The following is a 20,859-nucleotide window of genomic DNA, read 5'->3' on the forward strand; positions in this document are numbered from 1 at the left end:
CTCCTGGTTCCTAGGTCAATAATCAACCACTGAGCCATACCAGGTAGGCTGCAACTGCTTTGTAAAATTGGAATTACTTATTCCTTGAGTGTTTCACGAGTGAACCCATCTGTGCTGAGTTTCTGTGTAGAAAGACCTTTGTCTATAGGTTCTATTACTTAATAGGGCTACCGAGTTTCCTTTTTGAGACAGTTTTTAAAAGATATGTCTGTAGTAATTTGTCCATTTTATATAATTGTTCAATGTAATGGGCATAAAGTTGTGTTTTTGAACTTTGATCAAATTACCACATTAATGGAAGGACACCAACACGTCTGGATTTTGTTTGACAGTCAGAATATCCTCATTGATATATGGGTGTGCCGATTTGTTTTCACTAGCTGTGTTCCACTTCTACTCTTCAATGCCGTTCCTTCTGACTGGACTGTCCTCTTTTCCCCTTTATTACCTGGTGGATTCTTCTCAATTTTTAAAATTCAATTCAGGCACAGTGTCCTCTAAGGCTCCCCGAGTTCCCACACTAGGCTAACCATCTATCCTGTAGCCTCCACAGCCCACTTTACCCATCATTGTTAATGGACTAACCGCACTCCACTGAAATTCTTTTTCTGTGCCTGTCTTCCCTGTACACTGTGAGCGCCTTCATCTGTCTTCAGTGCAGAGCAGAAGTGGCCAGTCAACACTTATGGAGCTGAACTGAGCTTCTAACCAATGAATGACCAAGTAAGTTCTCTAGCCACCTTTCCCCACATGTGTTAGCTTGTTCACTTATTTCATTGAGCATCTACTATGTGCCAAGAACTGTTCTAGAAGAATGGCTGGTGAGCAAAGAGGAAAAGTTGGCGAGTGTGGTGTCCTGGAAACCAAATGAAGAAAGGATTTCAGGGTTGAGATCATCAACTGTGTCAAACACTACCAGTAGGTGAAGTAAGACGAGGTCTGAAACTGGACCATTGACGTAACAACCAGTGAACAGCACTTTTGCTGAAGTACTTGTGCAAAGTGTCTGATTGGGGCAGTTTCAGAAGAGCCTGGAGCCCCGGAGAAGAATAACTAAAGAAAAGCTAGTATAAAGTTTTGCCGTGAAGGAAAGTAAATAAATATATGGTGTTTTATTTTGCTCTGCAGTTTTTAAATCGCATGTTGTAAATATAGCTAGCCATTGTTTCAAAGCTTCTGCATTTCCTGTTTTGAGTTAGAAATACAATGTCTGGACAGCAACTCTGGTATGAATTTTTCACAGTACATGAACTCCTTTGTCCTTTCTGAGGCCTTCCCAATCTTTGGGGACCATCGGGTCTCCCTGCTGGTGTCAAAGGCTGTTTTTTTAAGTAACTTCAAAATCTTGTGGCTGATTCACAACCAATATCCCCGCATCCACAGCTCAGCACATCCACTACAGCAACCACATGTGTGACATGAAACCCTCATGTGACTGCCACTCTTCCTCTCTCCCTGACGGAACGTGGAAATGACCAAAGGACCTGTCCCCCAAAGACCACCAGACCACATGTATTAGGACAATAAGGTGATACAACACAGATCCATGTTGAAGCAGAAGCAGCAGCAGCAGGCATGACCATGTCTCACATTCCACTCCCCACGGTGACACTCCCGTATGATCACCCTGCACACTCATTCCCAAACAGGAGAACACTGCACGGCAAGACACATCATTTCTCATAGAGCTCTATTGTGGCATATAATAATAGGTACTCTATATAAATTAAATTAAAAATAAAGCTCCAGCAGGTGCACAGGTTGGCTGTTAATAAATATATCTCTGGGTAATTGTGCCCCAAGACCAGCTCACGACCACTCTCCCTCATCCAGAGAATTATACAAAAATAAATACAGGCTCAGGGGGGTGGGAGGGGGAAAGGACATGCCCACTGCCATTCTGCAAGTTCTCATTTCCTCTATCCACCCGTCCCCTGCCCCTCTCCACTGCCGCCACCACAGGAGCCCTGTGCTGACTGGAGAGCTCAGGGACGGGAGGCCTCTCTGCAGTCAAGCATTCTCAGAAGTAAAGGGTCCACTCACTGTACAGGCCACACATCCCACCTGAACCCTCTGGGGATGCTGTAGGGGCTGGTCCTCCCCGGACCCCAGAGAGGGGGACACTGTTATTGCGGGGCCCACAAGCAGCTCCTACGAGAACCAGACCAGAGAGAGGCACAGCGCAAGCACCAGGAGGGACATACCACTGTTCAGAGCCACGGGGACCGCTACCAGGCCAGCCAGGACCCCCAGAGTCTGGGTCAAGGGCCCCCAGAGCTGGGGAGACAACACACACACACATTCTGCAGGGGCTGCTAAGGTGGGAGACCTCTTTGGGGACTCGGGGCTTAGGCCTGAACCCTCTTCATCCTGGAAACTCCCATGGCACCGGGCCAGGCCGGGAGGACAGATTCCAGCCCCTGAAAGGCCAAGGAGGGTGAGATTTTGACCTTGCGGGCCTGAAGCAGCCGGCTCCTTGCCAGCTACAGAAACTAAGCTGTCTGCCCATTCGGTGGACTCCATCCGGGCTTCTGTCCCTCCCGGGAACCCAGGCACCCCAGAGATCACCCTATTCGTGTGCAAGGAGTCAGTGTCCTTGCGCACTCCCTTCTCTGGTGCCCCATTGCACTGCCCCTCTGGACCCAGAACCACAGGGTTGTCACATGCCAAGCCCCCTGCCCACGGGAGCCACACATCTCCCATAGTGGCTACCACAGAATGGGCCCCAGAGAGGATTTCTGGAGGCGATTCCTTGGGGGTGCCCCCTTCTGGACTGGAGGGTACCGTGGAGGGCCCCTCGTCGCCCTCCCCGTCGTCATCGGGGTCCTCCGTGTCCTTGATGAGCTCCACACCGCGCCCCAGCCGGGCGTAGTGCAGCGTGATCTCTTCCGCCAGGGCGCTGTTCAGGGCCCGCTCCGGGCCAGGCCACTTCAAGATCAGGTCGCGGTCCGTGAATATACCCAGGGGATGGCTAGGAGACACTCCCCCATCTGCGCAGCCCTCCCCGCCATTGCCCACCCCACTTGCAGCCACGGCAGCCCGCAGGCGGCTCAGGTGGGACAGGTAGAGCTGCTCCAGCTCCTGGTCAATGGAGTCCTCGCTGAGCAGCTCCTCCAACCCACTCATGGCCTCCAGACCCCTGGGGGGCTCGTCCATCACAGCCCCTGCCATGGGCTCCTGTCGGCCCCCTCCGTTCTCGCTGGATACTTCCCATGCAGCCTGTTGCTGGCTAGGTCCCAAGAGAGGCCCAGCTGCCCCATCGCTTGCATCAGGCCCTGAGGCCTGGTCCCTGGGGGAGCCGCCCAGGCCACAGAGAAAGGAGGAGGGGGGGATCCTGATGGCCGGCGTCGGGTGGACCTCTGTGAAAGCCACAGGTGCACTGTTGCTGGGAATGTCACCTTCCTCTGTGAGTCTGCCAGTCACTGCAACTTCAGAAACCTGGGGCGGGGGAGAAATGGAAGGAAATGAAGTAGAGGAGGAGATGGGACAAGCAGTGAAAACTGGTAACAGCCCACACCCAGGCCCATAGGTACTTCTACAATAGATAAAAAACTCCTTCAAGGGCCTTTGATCATTCTCTAAATTCCAGACTATGTCATCTATATGAAAATAACAAAAGCAGATGAAGTAAAGGAGGCTTCCTCCAGATCACAGAGCTTAAGTGAATACTGCTGGTTGGCCGGCAAAACATATCCAGGACATTCACATGAATTTCTGTAATTCTTCTTTAAAAAATTATTTCCTAGCTCTGTCTTTTGACAAGGCCTAGAAACAAAGATCAATCTAATAGCAATGGGCATACCTAGTCCCCAGATCTAAATAGCATTCTCCACTAAAAGGAATTAGGGCTCCTTAACTAAATGGCTATTTCCAGGTTTGGGGAAGGGAAAGTCCCATAATGTGAAGAAGTGCTCAAAGAATGAAGCGTATGTGTCAAAAGGACTGTGGCACCAATCTAAAGCTTCCGCTGGCCAGCGGCAGTTCAGTGTAAGTATCAAAAAAATAAGGATAATGGATTGAAACATCAAATATGTTTAAAGTTCATGGGTTAATAATGATATACCAAAACCAAAAATCCTTTATTTGGTCACCTTTGAAGAAGTTGATTTCTTCTGAAAATTGGTAAATAAGAAGGGAAAAATCAAGTATATATACAGCTTTTTTATACAAACTATATACCTTCAAGATTATACACTGTCAAGGTAGCCAGATAGTTAATGTGAGAAAGTTTTTCGTTAGAAAAAAAATTTCGGCCAATGAACAAAGGGGAAATAAGAGAATTAAACAGAATCGATTCTATTTAAATTACTTTAATAATAATATATTTGTGTTTAATAAATTAGTTTAATAAAAGTAATAGTTTAGCCCTAGCTGATTTGGCTCAGTGGATAGAGTGTTGGCCTGTGGACTGAAGGGTCCTGGGTTTGATTCCAGTCAAGGACACATGCCCGGGTTGTAGGCTCAATCCCCAGTGGGGGGCGTGTAGGAGGCACCTGATCAATGACTCTCTCTTATCATTGATGTTTCTATCTCTCTCTCCCTTCCTCTCTGAAATCAATAAAAATATATTTTTAAAAGTAATAGTTTAATAAATTGATTAAATTTAATAGATCCAAATAATTACATAGAATAAATTAATAACAATTGAGTAAAAGCCCAACCGGTGTCACTCAGTGGTTGAGCATATACCTCAAAATTGAGTAAGAACTCTATTTCCACATGGATGCAATCAGCCAAATCCATACTGGGAGAAGTTCTACAGGACAAACAAGGTTTCTTGAACAAATTGTAGCAAAAGTGAGGGAGATTTAAAAATCTAAAAGGATCCATCAACCAAATGCAATGCGTTGACCTTTTTGGATCCTAAAAATGTATGAGCTAAGGAAATTTGAACATTAACCAAATATTCAATGACACTAAGGAATTGTTAATTTTCTGAAGTGTAATGATGGCACTGTGTATTTTTAAGAGTTATTAATTTTATGAGATACAAACTGAAGTACTTATGGATGGGATAATGTCTAGATTTCCCCCCAAAATAATTCCACAAAGAATAGGAGAGGAGGGAAGGGGGGGTGTACAAAGGTAGGAATGGACATGTGTTGAAGTTTGTTGAAGCTGGGTAATGAGTATATGTGGGTTCATTATATTAGTCTCTCTTATACTTGAAAAAATTTATAATAAGAAGTTAACACACACATGAACATACATCTCCTGAGTTTCTCCACCCTGCTGTCAGCACCGCCATCGCTCACCTGGACCACTGCCTTCTCTTCACAGTCCCCCTGCTTCTGCCTCACCCCTCACAGCAGCCAGAGGGAGCCTGTGAAATCCTAGGTCAGGTCATGGCCCTTCTCAGCTGGTGACCCTCCCGTGGCTCCCTTGTCACGCAGAGTAGAAGTCAGAGTCTTCTCCATGGCCCATGAGGCCCTATACAATCTGTTCCCATCAGCTCTCCAACCTCACCTCCCTCTGCCCCTCCTCATTCCCTGTTCCTCGCTGTTCCTCACACACATTCGTCATGGCCCTGCTCTAGGACTTTGCACTTGCCTGGGATGTCCTTTCCCTAGTTATCCATGTGGCTCACACTCGCCTTCTTCACATCTTTGCTCAAATCTCACTTCCCTAGCCACTCTAAAATTTAAAGTTGCAAACTTGTCCCTACCCGCCCCATTCTCTCTCCCCGCCTCCCTTCCTTCCTCCTTTCCTCCCTCTCTCTCCTTATCCCTTTTTCCCCCCTTAGCACTCACCCTTTCATCATCCAAAACACTATATGTTTATCTATGATTCTGTTATGTCTCACACCACTCAAATGTAAGTAAGCCCCAGGAGGGCATCATTGCTGGTCACTACCATATTCCCTAACAGTGCTCTGCACAGACCAAGCATTCAATAAACATTTGCTCAGTTACCGACTGACATTAAGGTAGGCCGAGATTTAAAAAAAACAAAAAACTGCATTCTACCCCTCCACCATCAGGTTATGATTTGGGGGGATCTCCCTCCAACTTAGGGTAGCCCCAGAGCAAGTCTGCTCTACCGCCCAGCCTCCCAGGGGGCTGTCTTCCCAGAGGCTCCCAGGGCCTGCTTACCTGATGTGTCATCTGTGGCCACGGACGGAGCGGAGTGGGAGCCACCAGGGGACCCACTGACTCCTGGACATCAAGGTCATCTGCTGGAGAGAAGAGAAGGCCAGCGCTGGGGTGAGGCAGGCTTGCAAGCAGGCCTGGTTTGGTTAAGAAAATCTGTCCTAGCTAATAGACAGTTCTGCCTCTGAAGTTTTCTGTGACAGTCTAAGGTAGAGGTGCCTCTTAATTTGTACAGAAAGGAAAGGGGGAGGAAGAAAAAAATGACAGATATAAGCTACAACTCCTACTACCACCTGCCAATTGCTTACCCTCCGCAGGGGTATCATCATCCGAGCTCTTCATCCTCAGCTCCTCCTCGTCAGGCCTGTGGGGCAGAGGAGAGAACACGTGGATCTGAGCCCCGAGAAGCCAGTTCTGCCATCCACCAGCCACTGAGCCTCTGTGGTAGCCACCCTCACCTGACAGCTGCTGTCCTCTCTTCTGCTGCCTCCTTCCATCCCCTGATGACAACAGCCCTACACGCCCGACGTGAAACATTTACAAAATACGGGGAAGCATAAAGCAATAAAAAGTGCCACATTAGCCAGAGGCAACATCATTACCATTTTGGGAAGTTTAATTCCAGACATCCTATGAGAGTGTTTCAATTTTGCAGATAGAATTTGCACTGGCTTTGTCCATCTCACAGTAAGAAGCACCATTCAATACTTCTGTGAGCATTTGAAATAGCTGCTTCCTACTCTCATCATATGGGCTTGCCATAAGGCATGTACCCATTCCCGTCCTACAGAGCAGCTAGTTGCTTCTCCCATTTCATACTCACAAAGCAGGCTTCAGCAGAAACGGTTGCCTCTAGCTTTAGGAGCAACTTGGATCATTTCTTTAGGATCTCTTCCTCACTATGCAGAAACCTCTCTTTTCCAAAAAAAGAGCAGGTGAGCACTAAGGGGCACCGGAAGCAGCAAAAGAGAGAAAGTGGCTGGTGACCAGGAAAGGGGTCAGCAAAAACAGGAAGTAATCTGGCGTCGTAGAGGTGTGGGTCCCACTGCCAACCCTCCTCCCATTGCCATAACAGCCTAGCGAGGCACCTAACCTCCCTGAGCCTTACCCCCTCACCTTCAAACACAGCACAGGGGATCCAGGATGTGCACACCAAGCACAGGGCAGTCAAGAGAAATGAGGACATCAAGCAGGCGCCAGGCCTGGCACAGAACGGGGGCTGAATCAACCGTGGATGTTTGTTGGTCTTGATGGGGAAATCACTGTCCTCATAGGAGTATCAAGTGCTTACAGATTAAGGAGCGAGGGAAGCGTTAGCTAAAACATGTACCGAAATCTGACAGGAGCTGAGGCAATTGCTCAGACCTTTCGCTTCCTCGAGGTAATTTGATGATGTTGACATTTCTGAAAATGATTGCAATTTTTTTAAAACACGTAATCAATTACCTTTACCGAAACAGAATAGCACTAGCTGACCCAAATACGGTAGTTACTATGGTGTTAGGCACATATACTATAAATTAAATCCTCACAGCAACCCACGAGATAGGTACGTTTAATCCTCCAAAATAGGCAGCATTATCATCATCTTACAGCCGATGAAATGGAAGCTGAGTGCAGGGCTCAAGGTCAGCAGTGAGGATCAAAACCTCTCAACCAGCTGACTGTTGCTGCGTGGGTGAGGTAGACCGGGGTGTTACCCCAACCCCATCTCCAATCCTTTCCAGGAGCAGATCAAGGGAGACAGCAACCATAGACACAATCCCTACCTCTTCCTTCATTCAGTCTTTTTTAAAAACCTGCCTTTCACCTAGTACTTATTCATTCCCAGCTTCCCTGCCTTCGTGGGACAATTGGCTAGGAAACCATCAGACACAGAAGTGGCTGCAAAAAAAGCTTTTTATTAGCACCCTAGGGGGAAACTGGAACCACATATATGGATCTAGAGGCTGGGAGCTCCGGAGGAATGCGTCTTTCGCCAGGAGCTAGGGCTCACGTGTCCTGCCAGAGGTCCTTGGGTGAGAATACAGTCAAACCTCAGTTCTCAGACATCTCCCATCTCAAGCAATTCGCTTCTCAACCCCACAAGCCTTTCATGCTGATACCTGTATGATCAGCCATGCATCTCTCAGGCGACAGAGGAGAGAATGCATTAAGTATGAGTCAGTTTACCGCTAAACCTCATGTTATTAACATCTCAGGAAACTGTGCTGTGAATAATTTTGTGTGTGTTTTTTTTCTTGCTTTTGTTGCTGCTTATTAAATTTTCATTTTTTAGTTTTTCATTTCCTCTTTGTTAAATTTTCATTTACATTTCATGTCCTTTTTTTTTTTAAGTGTTTATAGACCCTAATCAGTTTGGCTCAGTGGATAGAGTGTCAGCCTGTGGACTGAAAGGTCTCAAGTTCAATTCCTGGTCAAGGGCATGTGCCTTGGTTGCAGGCACATCCCCAGTAGGAGGTGTGCAGGAGGCAGCTGGTTGATGTTTCTCTCTCATTGATGTTTCTAATTCTGTATCCCTCTCTCTTCCTTTCTGTGAAAATCAATAAAATATATTTTAAACCGAAACCGGTTTGGCTCAGTGGATAGAGCATTGGCCTGCGGACTCAAGGGTTCCAGGTTCGATTCCAGTCAAGGATATGTACCTTGGTTGCGAGCAAATCCCCGGTGGTGGGTGTGCAGGAGGCAGCTGATCGATGTTTCTGATTTTCTATCCCTCTCCCTTCCTCTCTGTAAAAAAATTCAATAAAATATATATATTTTTAAAGGAAGGAATAAAATATATTTAAAAAAAATAAAGTGTTGCCGGGACCGGTTTAGCTCAGTGGATAGAGCGTTGGCCTACAGACTGAAAGGTCCCGGGTTCGATTCCAGTCAAGGGCATGTACCTTGGCTGCGGGCACATCCCCGGTGAGGGTTGTGCAAGAGGCGGCTGGTCAACGTTTCTAACTCTCTGTCCCTCTCAATTCCTCTCTGTGTAAAATCAATAAAATATATTTAAAAAAATAAAAAATAAAAAAATAAAGTGTTTATAGAACAAGCAGTACATTAAACATGTACTGTATATAAGAAAGGGCCCTGACTGGTTTGGCTCAGTGGATAGAGCATCGGCTTGCGGACTCAAGGGTCCCAGGTTTGATTCAGATCGGGGGCATGTGCCTTGGTGGCAGACACATACTCAGTGGGGGATGTGCAGGAGGCAGCTTATTGATGTTTCTCTCTCATTGATGTGTCTAACTCTCTATCCCTCTCCCTTCCTCTCTGTAAAAAAATTAACAAAATATATTTATTGAAATTGTTGTGTGAGCCTGCAGTTAGGTGTTACCTATGCCGCCATCTTGGATTCTCTAACAAAATATAATTTTTTTAAAAAGAAAGGTTAAAACAGGTAATCCTTTGGGGGTCTGGAATGGATTAATTCAATTTACATTATTTCTAATGGAGAAAAAAATGATTCCATTTTTGAACAGCTTCCTGGAACGAATTAAGTTTGAGAACTGAGGTTCCACTGTAACAGGGCCTGGAGTGGGTAACGGCAAAAGCCCAGCCATCAACTCCTGCCCATCACGAATAAGAAAGGGGGCGTGGGAGCAGACGGGCTTGCTCCTGCACTAGTCCTATCAGTGGCTCTAAAATCCAGGTCTTTGGATCTGTGGCCTGACATGACTTCTGGTAACTTCTTTTGCTGGTGTAGCCAGTCCTTCAATAAAGAAAATGTCATCTTCCTAGAATCTTCTAAAGCAAGCTTCTTCAGGGAGACCCACAGACAGGCAGGAAGGGACAGGATCTAGGCAAGTTGTCCCCCGTCATCTGGCCCAGAGCTAACATACACAAAACCAGGCTTGTAAAAGCGCTCCAGTCCTTAGATGCATGTGACAGAAGCGGGGGGGGGGGGGGAGATGAGGGGGGAGCAAAGGGGAATTCAGGACACAGACAACCAGCAGGAAAATAAACCCACAGTTCAGTTGAAGAAAGGAGAGGAAAAGCAAATACAAAACAAGCCCGTCAGCCCCTAGAGCATCTCTTCCATAACTGAGGAGGGTGAGGGGGGCAACATGCAGAATTCAGGTTAAACAATTCAGCCAGCCCCAAGATCCACGAAGTCAGCAAAAGCATACAGGTCACTCCCTACCTCCAAAACCAGAGATGAAAGCAAAGGACACATCTACTGTTCACCTCCTCCACCTCAGCCCTCTTCACTGACACCACCAAGTCATTTGAAAACCTTCACCTGTGTCCCTCAAGGCAACACCCTTCCCTTTTTACAAACATGGCAACTGATGCCCAAGGAACCGTGTCTCTACGTTCACTAACTACATACCACACCGATAACATCCAAAGAGGGCTCCATTTTTCACAGTGTTTGAAACCGTGAACTTAAAACGAAAAAAGGAAAGTCTGAATATCCAGAACTGTCTTTCCCAGTAAACATTTGAGGCCAAGCTATGACTTGAATCAAAAGGCGGCTGGGAAGAGAAATGAAGTCACAGAGCCTCACTAACCAGTAACAGAGAACAGGGTTCCTAGAAAAATGGAGAGGGGAGAGAATAAGAAAACTGTACTTCCAGCGAGCTTACTAATTTTTGAGGAGGCCCGCTCTTTTGGCACCAGCCCCACAAATGCCACTTGGTGGCCTCCTCAAGGGCATCCGGCAATAGTGGGCTGGAACACAGGCCTACAGACATCTTGGACACATATCCTTTGGTTGCTCTCAAGAACTAGTCAAGACAGTATAGCCTAGAAGGAGCCTGCATGCCAGTCTCCTGGGTGTGAAAACCCTTCCCGCCATCAGGGGTCAATGGCCGCTGACTCCAGATGGCATCCAGAGAAGCCAGGGGGTGAGATTTCAGAAAAAGGTGCCATCAGCCCCAACCCACGCCAGCCAAGACCGAACAAAAAAAGTGAATCTCCGGGCAGAGTGAGCGAGCGAGCGAGGGCTGACAGCCGCCATGGGAAAGAGCAAAGCAGACTTTCAGAGCAGTCACATCACTGGCATCGCCACCGCCCAGAACGCTCATGTTTTCAGAGAACTTGGTCAGCCCAAAGTGGGTCACGCGCTGAAACCCAAAAGGGAAACTCAGCAGACCCCAGCTCAACCTGACGATAAGGCTGCCTATCGGGGAGGAGGTGCGGGGGAGGTGGGGCACAGGTGGCTTCAGAATTTAGAAACCTGCCCTGTTATACTTGGAATCTGTCACCCTGGGCCATCTGCTTTCTGAAAAGCACGGGGTTTGAACACCACGGCAAAAGCCACCAAGTGATGTGGGACACGGCTCTCTTTCCCGCTAGTCTGTCAGTGTCAGCCTGGGCTGGGGGACAACCCAGCAGGGTGGACAGTTTTTTGTGCTATGAGCTTCTTTTACAGTGGCAACTTCATTCATCTGGCTGTGACCCCAAGAAACACATTGTACATCATAGTCCAGCACACTGTATGCTTATGTAAATATACATACATACATATAACTGAGAAACTACTTACCTTTAGCATGTTGTGATGCACTGATTATTTCCTATACTAGTTTTAAGTGTTTGTTGGGATCCAGTAAATTGATTTCATAATTCAACAAAGGGTCATGACATGTCATTTGGAATGAACCCAGTCTGCCACCAACCAGCTGTGTTACTGAACCTCTCTATGCCTCAGTTTCTTCATCTGTGAAGAGGGAATGACAGTAATACCTACCTCAGAGAGCTGGAGTGAAGAGCGATGAGGAAATGGTCTATCAAGTGCTTACTAGTAATCCTCTCCGCTTTCCCACTGAGGGAAAGACTTTGAAAAGGAAAGCAACTTGCCCACCATTTCCCAGCTGGTAAAACATGTCACCGCACCTGCTACAGCAGTTAAAAACTGGGCCACCAGAGCAGGGCTGCCCCATTCTGCCACTTTCATGGCATGTGGCCTTAGCTATGACTTCCTACCAGTTTTCGGTGGATGAAGAGAGGACCACTTTCGCACCAAGTTCTCACCCTCCCAACAACTAAGATGACCCCTGGCCCATCTTGTTTCAACTATGACTGATCTGGTTTCCCCTAAGGCTGCCAGCTTGGTAAGTATATAGATTGGGCTCCCATCCTTCCAGCTACAGGTGCGCCTGAAAATTAATTGAGGCCCTACTGTGCGTCCGCCCAGTGACGGATCCTGGAGACACGATGGTGAGCAAACCCCGACTAGGAAGCTTACGATTTACTGTGAAGACATAAAAAAAAATACTCACACTCATTCTTTCAACAAACATTTATTGAGCACCTGTTAAGTGCCAGGCACGTGGCAGGCCCTGCAGGAATACAGAAGTAAATAAAAGCAGACCGTGTCCCTACCCCTCATGGAGCTTACAGTCTAGCAGGGCGGAGAGGGTCGCCCAATAATCCCCGAATGAAGGTCTAACCACAAACTGAGGTCATTTCCTTCAGAAAAGGAAAGAATGTGCTAGAACTAGGGAACCCTGGCCCAGAACGCGGGTCAGGGAGAGCTTAGGATGTTTAGAAGGAAAACAAGCAAGGGAGGGGAGAAGAGTGAGAAACTGCTCAGAGCACTGTGCAGGAAGTAACGGACTCAATGTCGAACAAGGGGAGTTGGCGGCATCTTTGGGACATCGGGGAAGTGGAGACACCAAGTTTGAACATATGAGGCTAAAAGAAAGGGCAAGGGCAAAGAGAAGCGCCAGGGAGTTAAAGAGGAAAAGCATCCAAGGCAAGGGAAGGAAGTGTTTTAAGTAGGAGTGCTCAACCACTTCAAGAAAACCAAAACCCACCTTCAGAATCTGATAGATGCAGGAGGGGCAAAGAACGTGGAAAAACAAGTGCAAGCAACTCTTTAGAGGGGGGTCAGCAATGAAGGGGAGCGTGATTCGGGTACTGGCCAGCAGCAGTGTGGACAGAGGTGGGATCGAAGGACAGATTAAGACAGTAGAGATACTGGCATGTGTAACAGCTGACAGAGGACCAGGTGAGGAGAGCAGTGAAAAGCTGCTGGGAGAGAGAGAGAGAGAGAAACTGATTATGGAAGAAAACGGAACCCAGAGCATGAGTGCAAGAACTGGCTTGAGGGAAGATAGGGCCCCCTTCTCTCCCCTCCAACACAAAAGAGAGAAGTCAGAGCGCAGGCATGGCGAGTTCGCGTCTTATGGCTTCTGTTGGTTTTTTGAAGCAGGAAGTAAAGTCGCAAGGTAAAGAATTTGAAAGAATCACATCAGGGAGGAGACAAAAATGGACCCGAAAAGTAGCACTGCCAGGCAGGGTAGATGATCTTGAATTTGTGATGATGCTCGTCTGCTCCACTATACAATTTCCCCTAACAGGGCTTCCCTGCTTGGCTGATGGGCGCTGTGCAGAAACCAGGGCCTGAAGAAGTTGGAACGAACAGGCTTTCCGGAGGAAGCACTCTTAGAACTGAAGTATCCAAACGAGGAGAGTGCAAGGGGCACAGCACCAACATCCCTGGTGATGGAAACCGGATGGGCAGAGGCCCTGAGGCCCGAAGGGGCAAGGCGCCTTGGGAAAACCATGGTGATAGCTCAGAAGGCAGAGGACGGTATGTGGTGAGACTAGTGGCCACGGAGGCCAGACTGGGGGAGAGAGCAGGGGATGCCTGAAGGCCACGCTTAGGCTTTTTGGTCTTTGTTTGAAAGAGGAATAGGATAGCTCTTAAGGGTGTTAAATCAAGGTGGACCAGGAGGGCTCTCTCCACACCAGCCCTGGGACGTTGGACTCCGGGAACCTGAGTTTGCTCATCTGGGAAAAGGGGAAAAAACAGCCTGTCTCCCCAGGAACGTTGAAAGGATTAGATGACATTGTGCAAATAGCCACGTGCACAGACCTCTGCCAGGTTTCAAGTGACAAGCCCTCTGTAGCTGCCCTTTTCCGCCCAGTCCCACCACCAGCTCTCTGACATCTCGGTGCCAGTCTGTGTCTTTTTCCCTGTTTGGAACTAGCGCTGTGCCCAGCACATAGTAGGCCTTCAATAAATGCTTGCTGATGGATCAGCTCTGAGCCTACGGTTTATCAAAAGCCTGATCTAGCCTTTTCAGTTTCTAAGTGGTATCCCTTTGGCTACCATCAGATGGTTGCACCAGATGTGGCTGCACCTAGTGCACAGTGGGCCTACAGCCAACACTGCCTGAATGGAAAGACCTATACAGCATGGACCCAGCAGGCTAAGGTTACCGTCTGAGATCCTCCATCATTTCTGAGAGGGCTTGGTCTCAGGGGGCAGCTGTTCTTCAACAGCGCTCCAAGCCCCAGCAGCACACAGGTTTTAAAACAATAATAAGTTGAAATGTACTCGCCAAGAAAACCACCAATCTAAAAAGAAAATCTTATCGCTGATCTTGCAGTGAGCAAAAACCTCCCCTTTGCAAGAGCTGAGATCAAAAGATAAAGGAGCTATCAAAAAGCCATCTGCCCACTTAAAATAATATCACAAGTCATGTTAGGAACCACAGACCTGGGGCCAGATATCAAAACAATTGTCTGAACGGGCTGCTGCAATTTCTCCTTAAAACCACCCATGTATTTTAAAAAGAAAAACACCTTCTCCACCCACACTGGCCCTGCAAGCTTCTGATTTCTCTGTTCCTTTCTTTCACACTCTAAAATGAGCAAGCTCCATTTAGCCAAACTGTTGCGTCTTACAGACAGCCGGCTGGAATGACGTCTTAGGAAAAGGTGGTTCTGGGACACAAATAGCTCAATAGCTTGGATCTGGATGATGGCTACATAAGGGCATAGATATGTAAAATTCCATTGAGCCCTGTACTTAAGATCAGTCCACTTTATGTAGCTATCACTCAATAAAGGGGGGGAAAAAAAGAGCAAAGCAAAATAACATACTGGAGCAAAATTCAGAATTTGTCCTGAATATTATCAGATCTTCAAAAAGGAGCTATTAAAAAAAACTGCTCCTATGCGCTGGCCAGTGTGGCTGGCTCAGTTGGTTGAGCATAACCCCTGCACCAAAAGGTTGTTCCGTTAGATTCCTGGTCTGGGCACATGCCTGGGTTGCAGGCTCAATCCCTAGGTGGGGGAGGGGAACATGCAGAAGGCAGCCAATCAATGTTACATCAATGTTTCTGCCTTCTCCTTTTCTCTCTAAAAATCAATAAACTATTCTTTTAAAAAATAATAAAAAATTTCCCCTAGCATCTCCTCCTTGGTCCTGTCACTCACAGGGTGAACTTGAGCAAGCAGCTTACTCCCTTAGCTACCTCTTTCCCCATCTGTTAAATAGGCATCATCACAGCACCTCTAGCACACAGCATGCATGCACAGGACTCAGGAGAGAACAGGCTCGAAGCTCTCAGCACAGATACCAGAACATGCCAGCCACGGTTATCTTTTGCAGCTACCATCATGCTTCAGTTACCTTGCCCGTTTGCTGCGTCCAATCCAACCACACAAAGTGACTGTCATTCCCCTTAAGCAGATGAGAAAACTGAGGCAAGGTCACACAGCTGGTGACAAGGCAGAGCAGAGATTGGGAAGAGAATCCAAAGAACCATCTGGGTGATTCCCTAAGTACTAACACTGGCTAACACCTGTGTGGCACTGCTAGGAGCCAGGCCAGGTGCTGAGGGCCTTTGCTTGTCTCCTGTGAGGTAGGCATTAGAATGATCTGTTTAACAGATGAGGGCACTGAGGCATAATGTAGTTGGCCAAGGTTACAAGGCCAATATAGATGGCAGATCTGGGATTTGAACCTAGGCACTGATGCCAGAATCCATGCTCTTAGCACTGTACCGGAAGCCATGTTGCCTGCCCCCTTAGACTAAACCTCAGGTTACTATGGGGCTCACAGGTCAGTCAGTGGGGGCCTGCCTGCTGGCTCAAGTACCCAAGGCACGGCTGCCCACCAACTGAGTTAGGCCATTCTGAAACCACTCACGGCCTAAGGCCTTGCCAGGATCACAAACATCTTGCTGCAGCCAGAGGCTTCTGATCCAACATATACAAGGCCCAAAAAGCACTTTCCCGTTCCCATTCCCAGTCCTCTCGCGACCAGGGAAATGCATTCCCCATGCAGGGACAATCTACCTACCCCATGCTAGCCGGAGGTGAGCCCAGAAAGAATCAGGGCCATCTGCTACCCTTGAAAAACTAAGCTGACAGCAAAAACCTAGGAGAATCTGGTCTCGGGGCCTCCTGGGGTTAGCTGGTTCTCCCAGGCCCTGGATAGCTGCAGGTGTTATGGCAAACACATAGGACAAGAGCTTCAGATACAGGCTCCTCTGATCCTGCCAATGCTTCCTTCCCTGTGAGCGCACGGGTGGGCCACTCACCTCTGCAGACCTCAGACTATCCAGAGCAGAACAGTAGAGAGAGAGAGTGCACAGGCTTCAAGGTTAGTCATGGCCAAAATGGAAAAGCCAGGCGCCATCACTTCCTTAACCAATTCCTCGCTCTGGAACTCTGGCTTCCTGCTCTGCCAAATAGGGATCAGCTTCCCCACCCCCACCCCCACCTCCCACACTGCCATGTCACTGCATTTTCTCCACTCTAACACTGCCCATCATTCCCACCAAGCTCGTGCCCACCTCAGGACCTTTGCACTTGCTGTTCTCTCTGCCTAAGACACCCTTGCTTCCATATGCGGGCAGAACCGCCCCTCTTGATCATCCAGGACTCAGTTAACCTCCTCATTCAACAACTCCTTGTCTCCTTTTCTACAAACTCTCTTATTCCACATCTCCAAGTGATTCTACTTATCATCATCCAGGGCTCAACTCCTCAAAGGCCTTCTTCCCCGAACACCCTGGCTGAGCCAGCTATCCCCTCCAGAACTTTCTCCCCTTACTCAATTTTACTTTCTCAACAGCTCCCTATGTTCTTCTCTGCTCATTTGTTGGGTTGTTTTTTTCCCCAACTGTCTCTCTTCCCTAGGAGCCTGCATGATCCTCGAGGGCAGGAAAGACGTCTGTCTCGTTCAGGGCTTTCCAGTAGGATTCAATCAATGAATGACTGAAACCCCGGGAATGCAGGGCCTAGCACCTGCCTGGCCTCCAGTCCTCTCTGGCTAAACTGACTGACTGTGCCCTCCTCCCTGTCCTGGACAGCGGGCCGGAGGGGCTGCCTGGATCAGGACGCTTGTCCTCCATCCTAGACACACAGCCCTGCGTTGGTCGGCGGAGGCGGCGCTGGCAGACATTACCTGCGCCTCACCGGCTTCATGCAGCTCTTCAGCTGCCTGGCCTCAGCCTCCGCGGTACCCTGGGGCTCGGGCTGTGGCTCCAGCTGCTGCTGGGGCGGCCCTTCAGCGTCAGTGGGTGAGGGAGCGGGTGAGATCCGGAGCAGAACCGTGTAGTTGCGGCCGTGGTTGTTGGCCCAGAAAATGCCCTCGGGGGTCTCATAGCGCACCACGAAGTCCAGGCGCGCCCCGTCGCCCGCGCCCTCAGCAAAGGGCAGCTGGAAGGCGAAGCGGTCGGTGCGGCCACCGTCGTCGGGCGAGGAGGCGTACACCTGGCCGGACCCCAGGCCGAGGCCTGGATCCAGGAGGGGGTCTCCGGCTCCCGGTCCTCCCGTGACGGCCACCGGCGGGCTGCGCGGGACGTAGCGCGCGGGGTGGTCGCAGAAGGAGGCCCAGCCGTCGTGCGAGGCCCGCACGTGCACCGCCTTCTCGAAGGAGCGGTTCAGCACGCGCACCAGCCCGCGCAGCACCGGCGGGCGCCCCCCAGGCACCCAAACCCCGGTCCCCCCGGGCACCGCCCCGGGAGGCGGCAGCAGCGCCTCCAGCTCCACCATGACGCGCCCCAAGCGCTCCAGACGGCCCGGCGCGGGCGGCAGCGAGAACGTGGGCACCACGTAAAACCCCCCGCCGGCGGGCACGGGGCACAGCGGCGAGGGCTCCGGGCAAGCCTCCTCTGCCTCCTCTTCCTCCTCCTCCTCCTCCCCTTCATCCCCATCCTCGCCATCGTCGTCCTCGTCAGCCCCGCCGCCGCCGCCGCCGTCGCCATCTTGCCCGGCCACCTCCGCCATCTTGCCCGCCCCGGGCCCGCCCCACGGCCGGTAGCAGCGCAGCTGCGCCAGCGGCAGCCCCAGGGCCTCGTCGGCAAACAGCACCCTCCGCGGGGCCGCCGCCGCCTCGGCAGAGGTGCGGGGCTCACCCGCGGCCGGCGACGGGGGCGCAGGAGGCCGCACCGGGGGCTCCACAGGGGCCGTGCGCGCCATATCGGCGGCGGCACCGACGGCACCGGCGGCGGGACCGGCGGGGGCCGGGCCGGAGGGGCGGGCAGCCAATGGGAAGGCCCGCGCGGGGGGCGGGGAGGGGGCCAGCTCACGGAGGCCGTAGGCGGGAGACGCAGACAGGTGGATCAGCCAGCCAATGGGCACGCACGCACGGGTGACGTAGACGGCGACTCGGGCGCAGGAGACGCACGCAGCCAATCGGGACGTCCGAGCGTGGGCGGTGGAAGAGGCAGGGCGGTCGGTGAATCAATGGGGAGACCTGAATGGGGGTGGCGCGGGGGCCGGGGTGAGGAGAGAAGCAGGGCAGCTAGTGGGGAGGCGCGAGCGGGATGGGCATGGGGTGGCGGGGTGGATGGAATGGCTACAGGTGATGGGGCCGCGGGCAGCGGGCGGAGAGGCTGAGAAGTAGGAGATCCCGGGGTTGCGTAGGTAGGTGGTTGGGGGCTAGAGACAGCAACCAGCCAATGGGAGCCACGCGCCGGGGTGACGTCAATGGCTGCAGCGAGCCAACGGGGAGTCTGAGCCTGCATGAAGCCTTCAAGGGGCGGGGCCAGAGCAGAACTAGTCCTTACGGAGGCCTGGAGGAGCCCGAGAGGTGTGGGAGTGCCTCGGAGGCGGGACTGGAGGGACAGAGCCAATGGGGATGGGGATGAAGGCTGGAGCAAGGAAGAGGCATGGCAGACAGCCAATGGGGGAGCCAGAGCTAGTGGAGCCCTCAAAGGGTAGTGCTAAGGGACATAGCGAGATATGAAAGAGCAGAGCCTGACGTTATAGGTGATGTGTAGGAGGGAATAAAGAGCCAATAAGGAAGCGGGAGTGGGGGGGGGGGGGAAGAAGACAGTGCGTAGGCGGTCTGGGCTATGGGGTGGTCGAGTAACAGAACCATAAAATGCCTCTTGTGAATGGATTTACCTGCCCCCTAACCCTCCGTGACTCCCCATGCCCCCGAGCTGTGAATCCCCAAAGTCCCTCAAGACCTAGACTGCACCCTGGTGCGAAATCGAAGCAAAATGAACCCTCCTGTCGCAATTACTGGATCTCTTCCGCCCACCTCCAAGCCTTTGCTCCAGTGCCACTAGGCAAGGGTGCCTCTGATTGCCATCCTCCACACTCTCCAGGACGTGGCACCATTACTGAATGAATGGCCAAATGAAAAATTCAACTTTTTTGGAAGGCTAGCTTTTTCTAACCAGCTCAGCAAAACACGAAGCTTGGCTATGCCCCCAAGAGTTGATTAGGCATGTTGGCAGACACTGGCTAACATAATCACAAATCCAAGCCCTGTTCTTGCCCCACTCAGCCCTCCACATCACCCAGTGGCCTCACCTTTCTTTTTTCTTTTTTAAAAATATTTTTATTGATTTTTTACAGAGAGGAATAGAGAGTTAGAAACATCAATGAGAGAGAATCATCGATCAGCTGCCTCCTGCACACCTCCTAATGCGGATGTGCCTGCAACCAATGTACATGCCCTTGACTGGAATTGAACCTGGGACCCTGCAGTCTGCAGGCCCATGCTCTATCCACTGAGCCACACCGGTTAGGGCCTCACCTTTCTATCTGCCTCCATCTACTGTTCCTTCTCTCAAGAGAGCTGCTCTTTCTGCTTCCTCCATCTAGTCAACTCCTTTCACTCTCCCTTTGAGGGCTCACCTTTGGGAAACAAATTGAAGCTCTTGTCCACTGAGCATGTCCATTCATACATTTCTCCTCCATCCTAGGAAGATTTACTGAACATCTACTGTGTGCAAGGTTTTACTCAAAGCATCCCTATGAGGAAAGTGGTCCCCCCAGCAGCTACCTCCTCTCCCTCTTGTGTCTCGATGTCCAGGGGTCGTGGGTCAGAAAGGTATATGTTCAGCCGCAAGTAACAGAAAAATCATGAAATAATGGAAACTTAAATAAGAAAGAACTTTATTTTTGTAGCACCTAAAAGTCCAAGCTGGTGAGTAGTCCAGGGACTCCTCCCTACCTTCCCAGTTAGGGCATTGTCTGTGTCCAAGTCTAGACACCAGACTCTCATCCTTTAACAGATCCTATGAGCTCTCTTTTTACAGTATTTCCCAAGTCCACCCTTTTCTCACCCCCTCCACTGCCAACACCATCACCAGTACCCTGAACTGTTGCAGTAGCCTCTCTCTCAATGGCCCCCCTGCTTCTACCCTTATTCCTACAGTCAGTTCTACATTCAACAATCAGAGGGATCCTGTTAAATCTCAAGGCACTTCACATCTTTCATCTGCTCACAATTCTCCTGTGGCCACCTCCTACAAGATCCTGCATTGGCTAACCAACCCACTTGTCCCTTCAATGACCTCACCTCCAACCCCTCTCCCCGTCTCTCACACTATTATAACCTTACGACCTTAGCAGACCTTAAGTAAATCAGACACATTCCTACCTTAGGGCCTTTGCACTGGCTGTTTCCTCTGGAATTACTCAGATGTCTACATGGCTCCCTTCCTCACTTCCCTTCAAGTCTTTCTCAAAGGCCCCCTGCTCTGGGGGTTTTCACCCACCTCTTTGTTTTTTTTTTGTGAGCGTTTTTGTTTTTGTTTTTTTATATTTTATTGGTTTCAGAGAGGAAGGAAAG

General features: G+C 50.1%; 1 protein-coding gene across 5 annotated transcripts; it reads right to left on the bottom strand.

The window, feature by feature from the left end:
- Positions 1 to 1,673: 1,673 nt before the first annotated feature.
- PPP1R3F (protein phosphatase 1 regulatory subunit 3F) lies at positions 1,674 to 18,664 on the bottom strand. 5 transcript variants are annotated; one of them, XM_045570365.1, is made up of 5 exons: positions 17,233 to 18,323; positions 6,398 to 6,453; positions 6,093 to 6,175; positions 3,170 to 3,438; positions 1,674 to 3,139 (listed from the first exon to the last, which is right to left on the bottom strand). In XM_045570365.1, exons 1-5 carry the CDS (start codon positions 18,246 to 18,248, stop codon positions 2,152 to 2,154), a joined length of 2,412 nt encoding a protein of 803 aa, XP_045426321.1. In that variant the 5' UTR covers positions 18,249 to 18,323; the 3' UTR covers positions 1,674 to 2,151. The 5 variants fall into 5 exon arrangements, with proteins under 5 accessions (XP_045426321.1, XP_036316410.1, XP_036316409.1 ...); XM_036460517.2 differs by having other exon boundaries at positions 1,674 to 3,438; positions 6,093 to 6,172; positions 17,233 to 18,664; XM_036460516.2 differs by having other exon boundaries at positions 1,674 to 3,438; positions 17,233 to 18,324.
- Between the last annotated feature and the right edge of the window lie 2,195 nt (positions 18,665 to 20,859).

Source organism: Pipistrellus kuhlii, unplaced genomic scaffold, assembly GCF_014108245.1.
Source record: "Pipistrellus kuhlii isolate mPipKuh1 unplaced genomic scaffold, mPipKuh1.p scaffold_m20_p_32, whole genome shotgun sequence".
Lineage (NCBI taxonomy): Eukaryota > Metazoa > Chordata > Mammalia > Chiroptera > Vespertilionidae > Pipistrellus > Pipistrellus kuhlii.

Excerpts from the sequence above, each read along its gene's own strand:
- PPP1R3F (XM_036460516.2), bottom strand. The coding sequence starts at position 18,248 with ATGGCGCGCACGGCCCCTGTGGAGCCCCCGGTGCGGCCTCCTGCGCCC. Across the intron at positions 6,176-6,397 it reads TGATGATACCCCTGCGGAGG|CAGATGACCTTGATGTCCAG; the intron begins GTAAGCAATTGG and ends TCTTCTCTCCAG. Across the intron at positions 3,439-6,092 it reads GGCCACAGATGACACATCAG|GTTTCTGAAGTTGCAGTGAC; the intron begins GTAAGCAGGCCC and ends CCCCCGCCCCAG.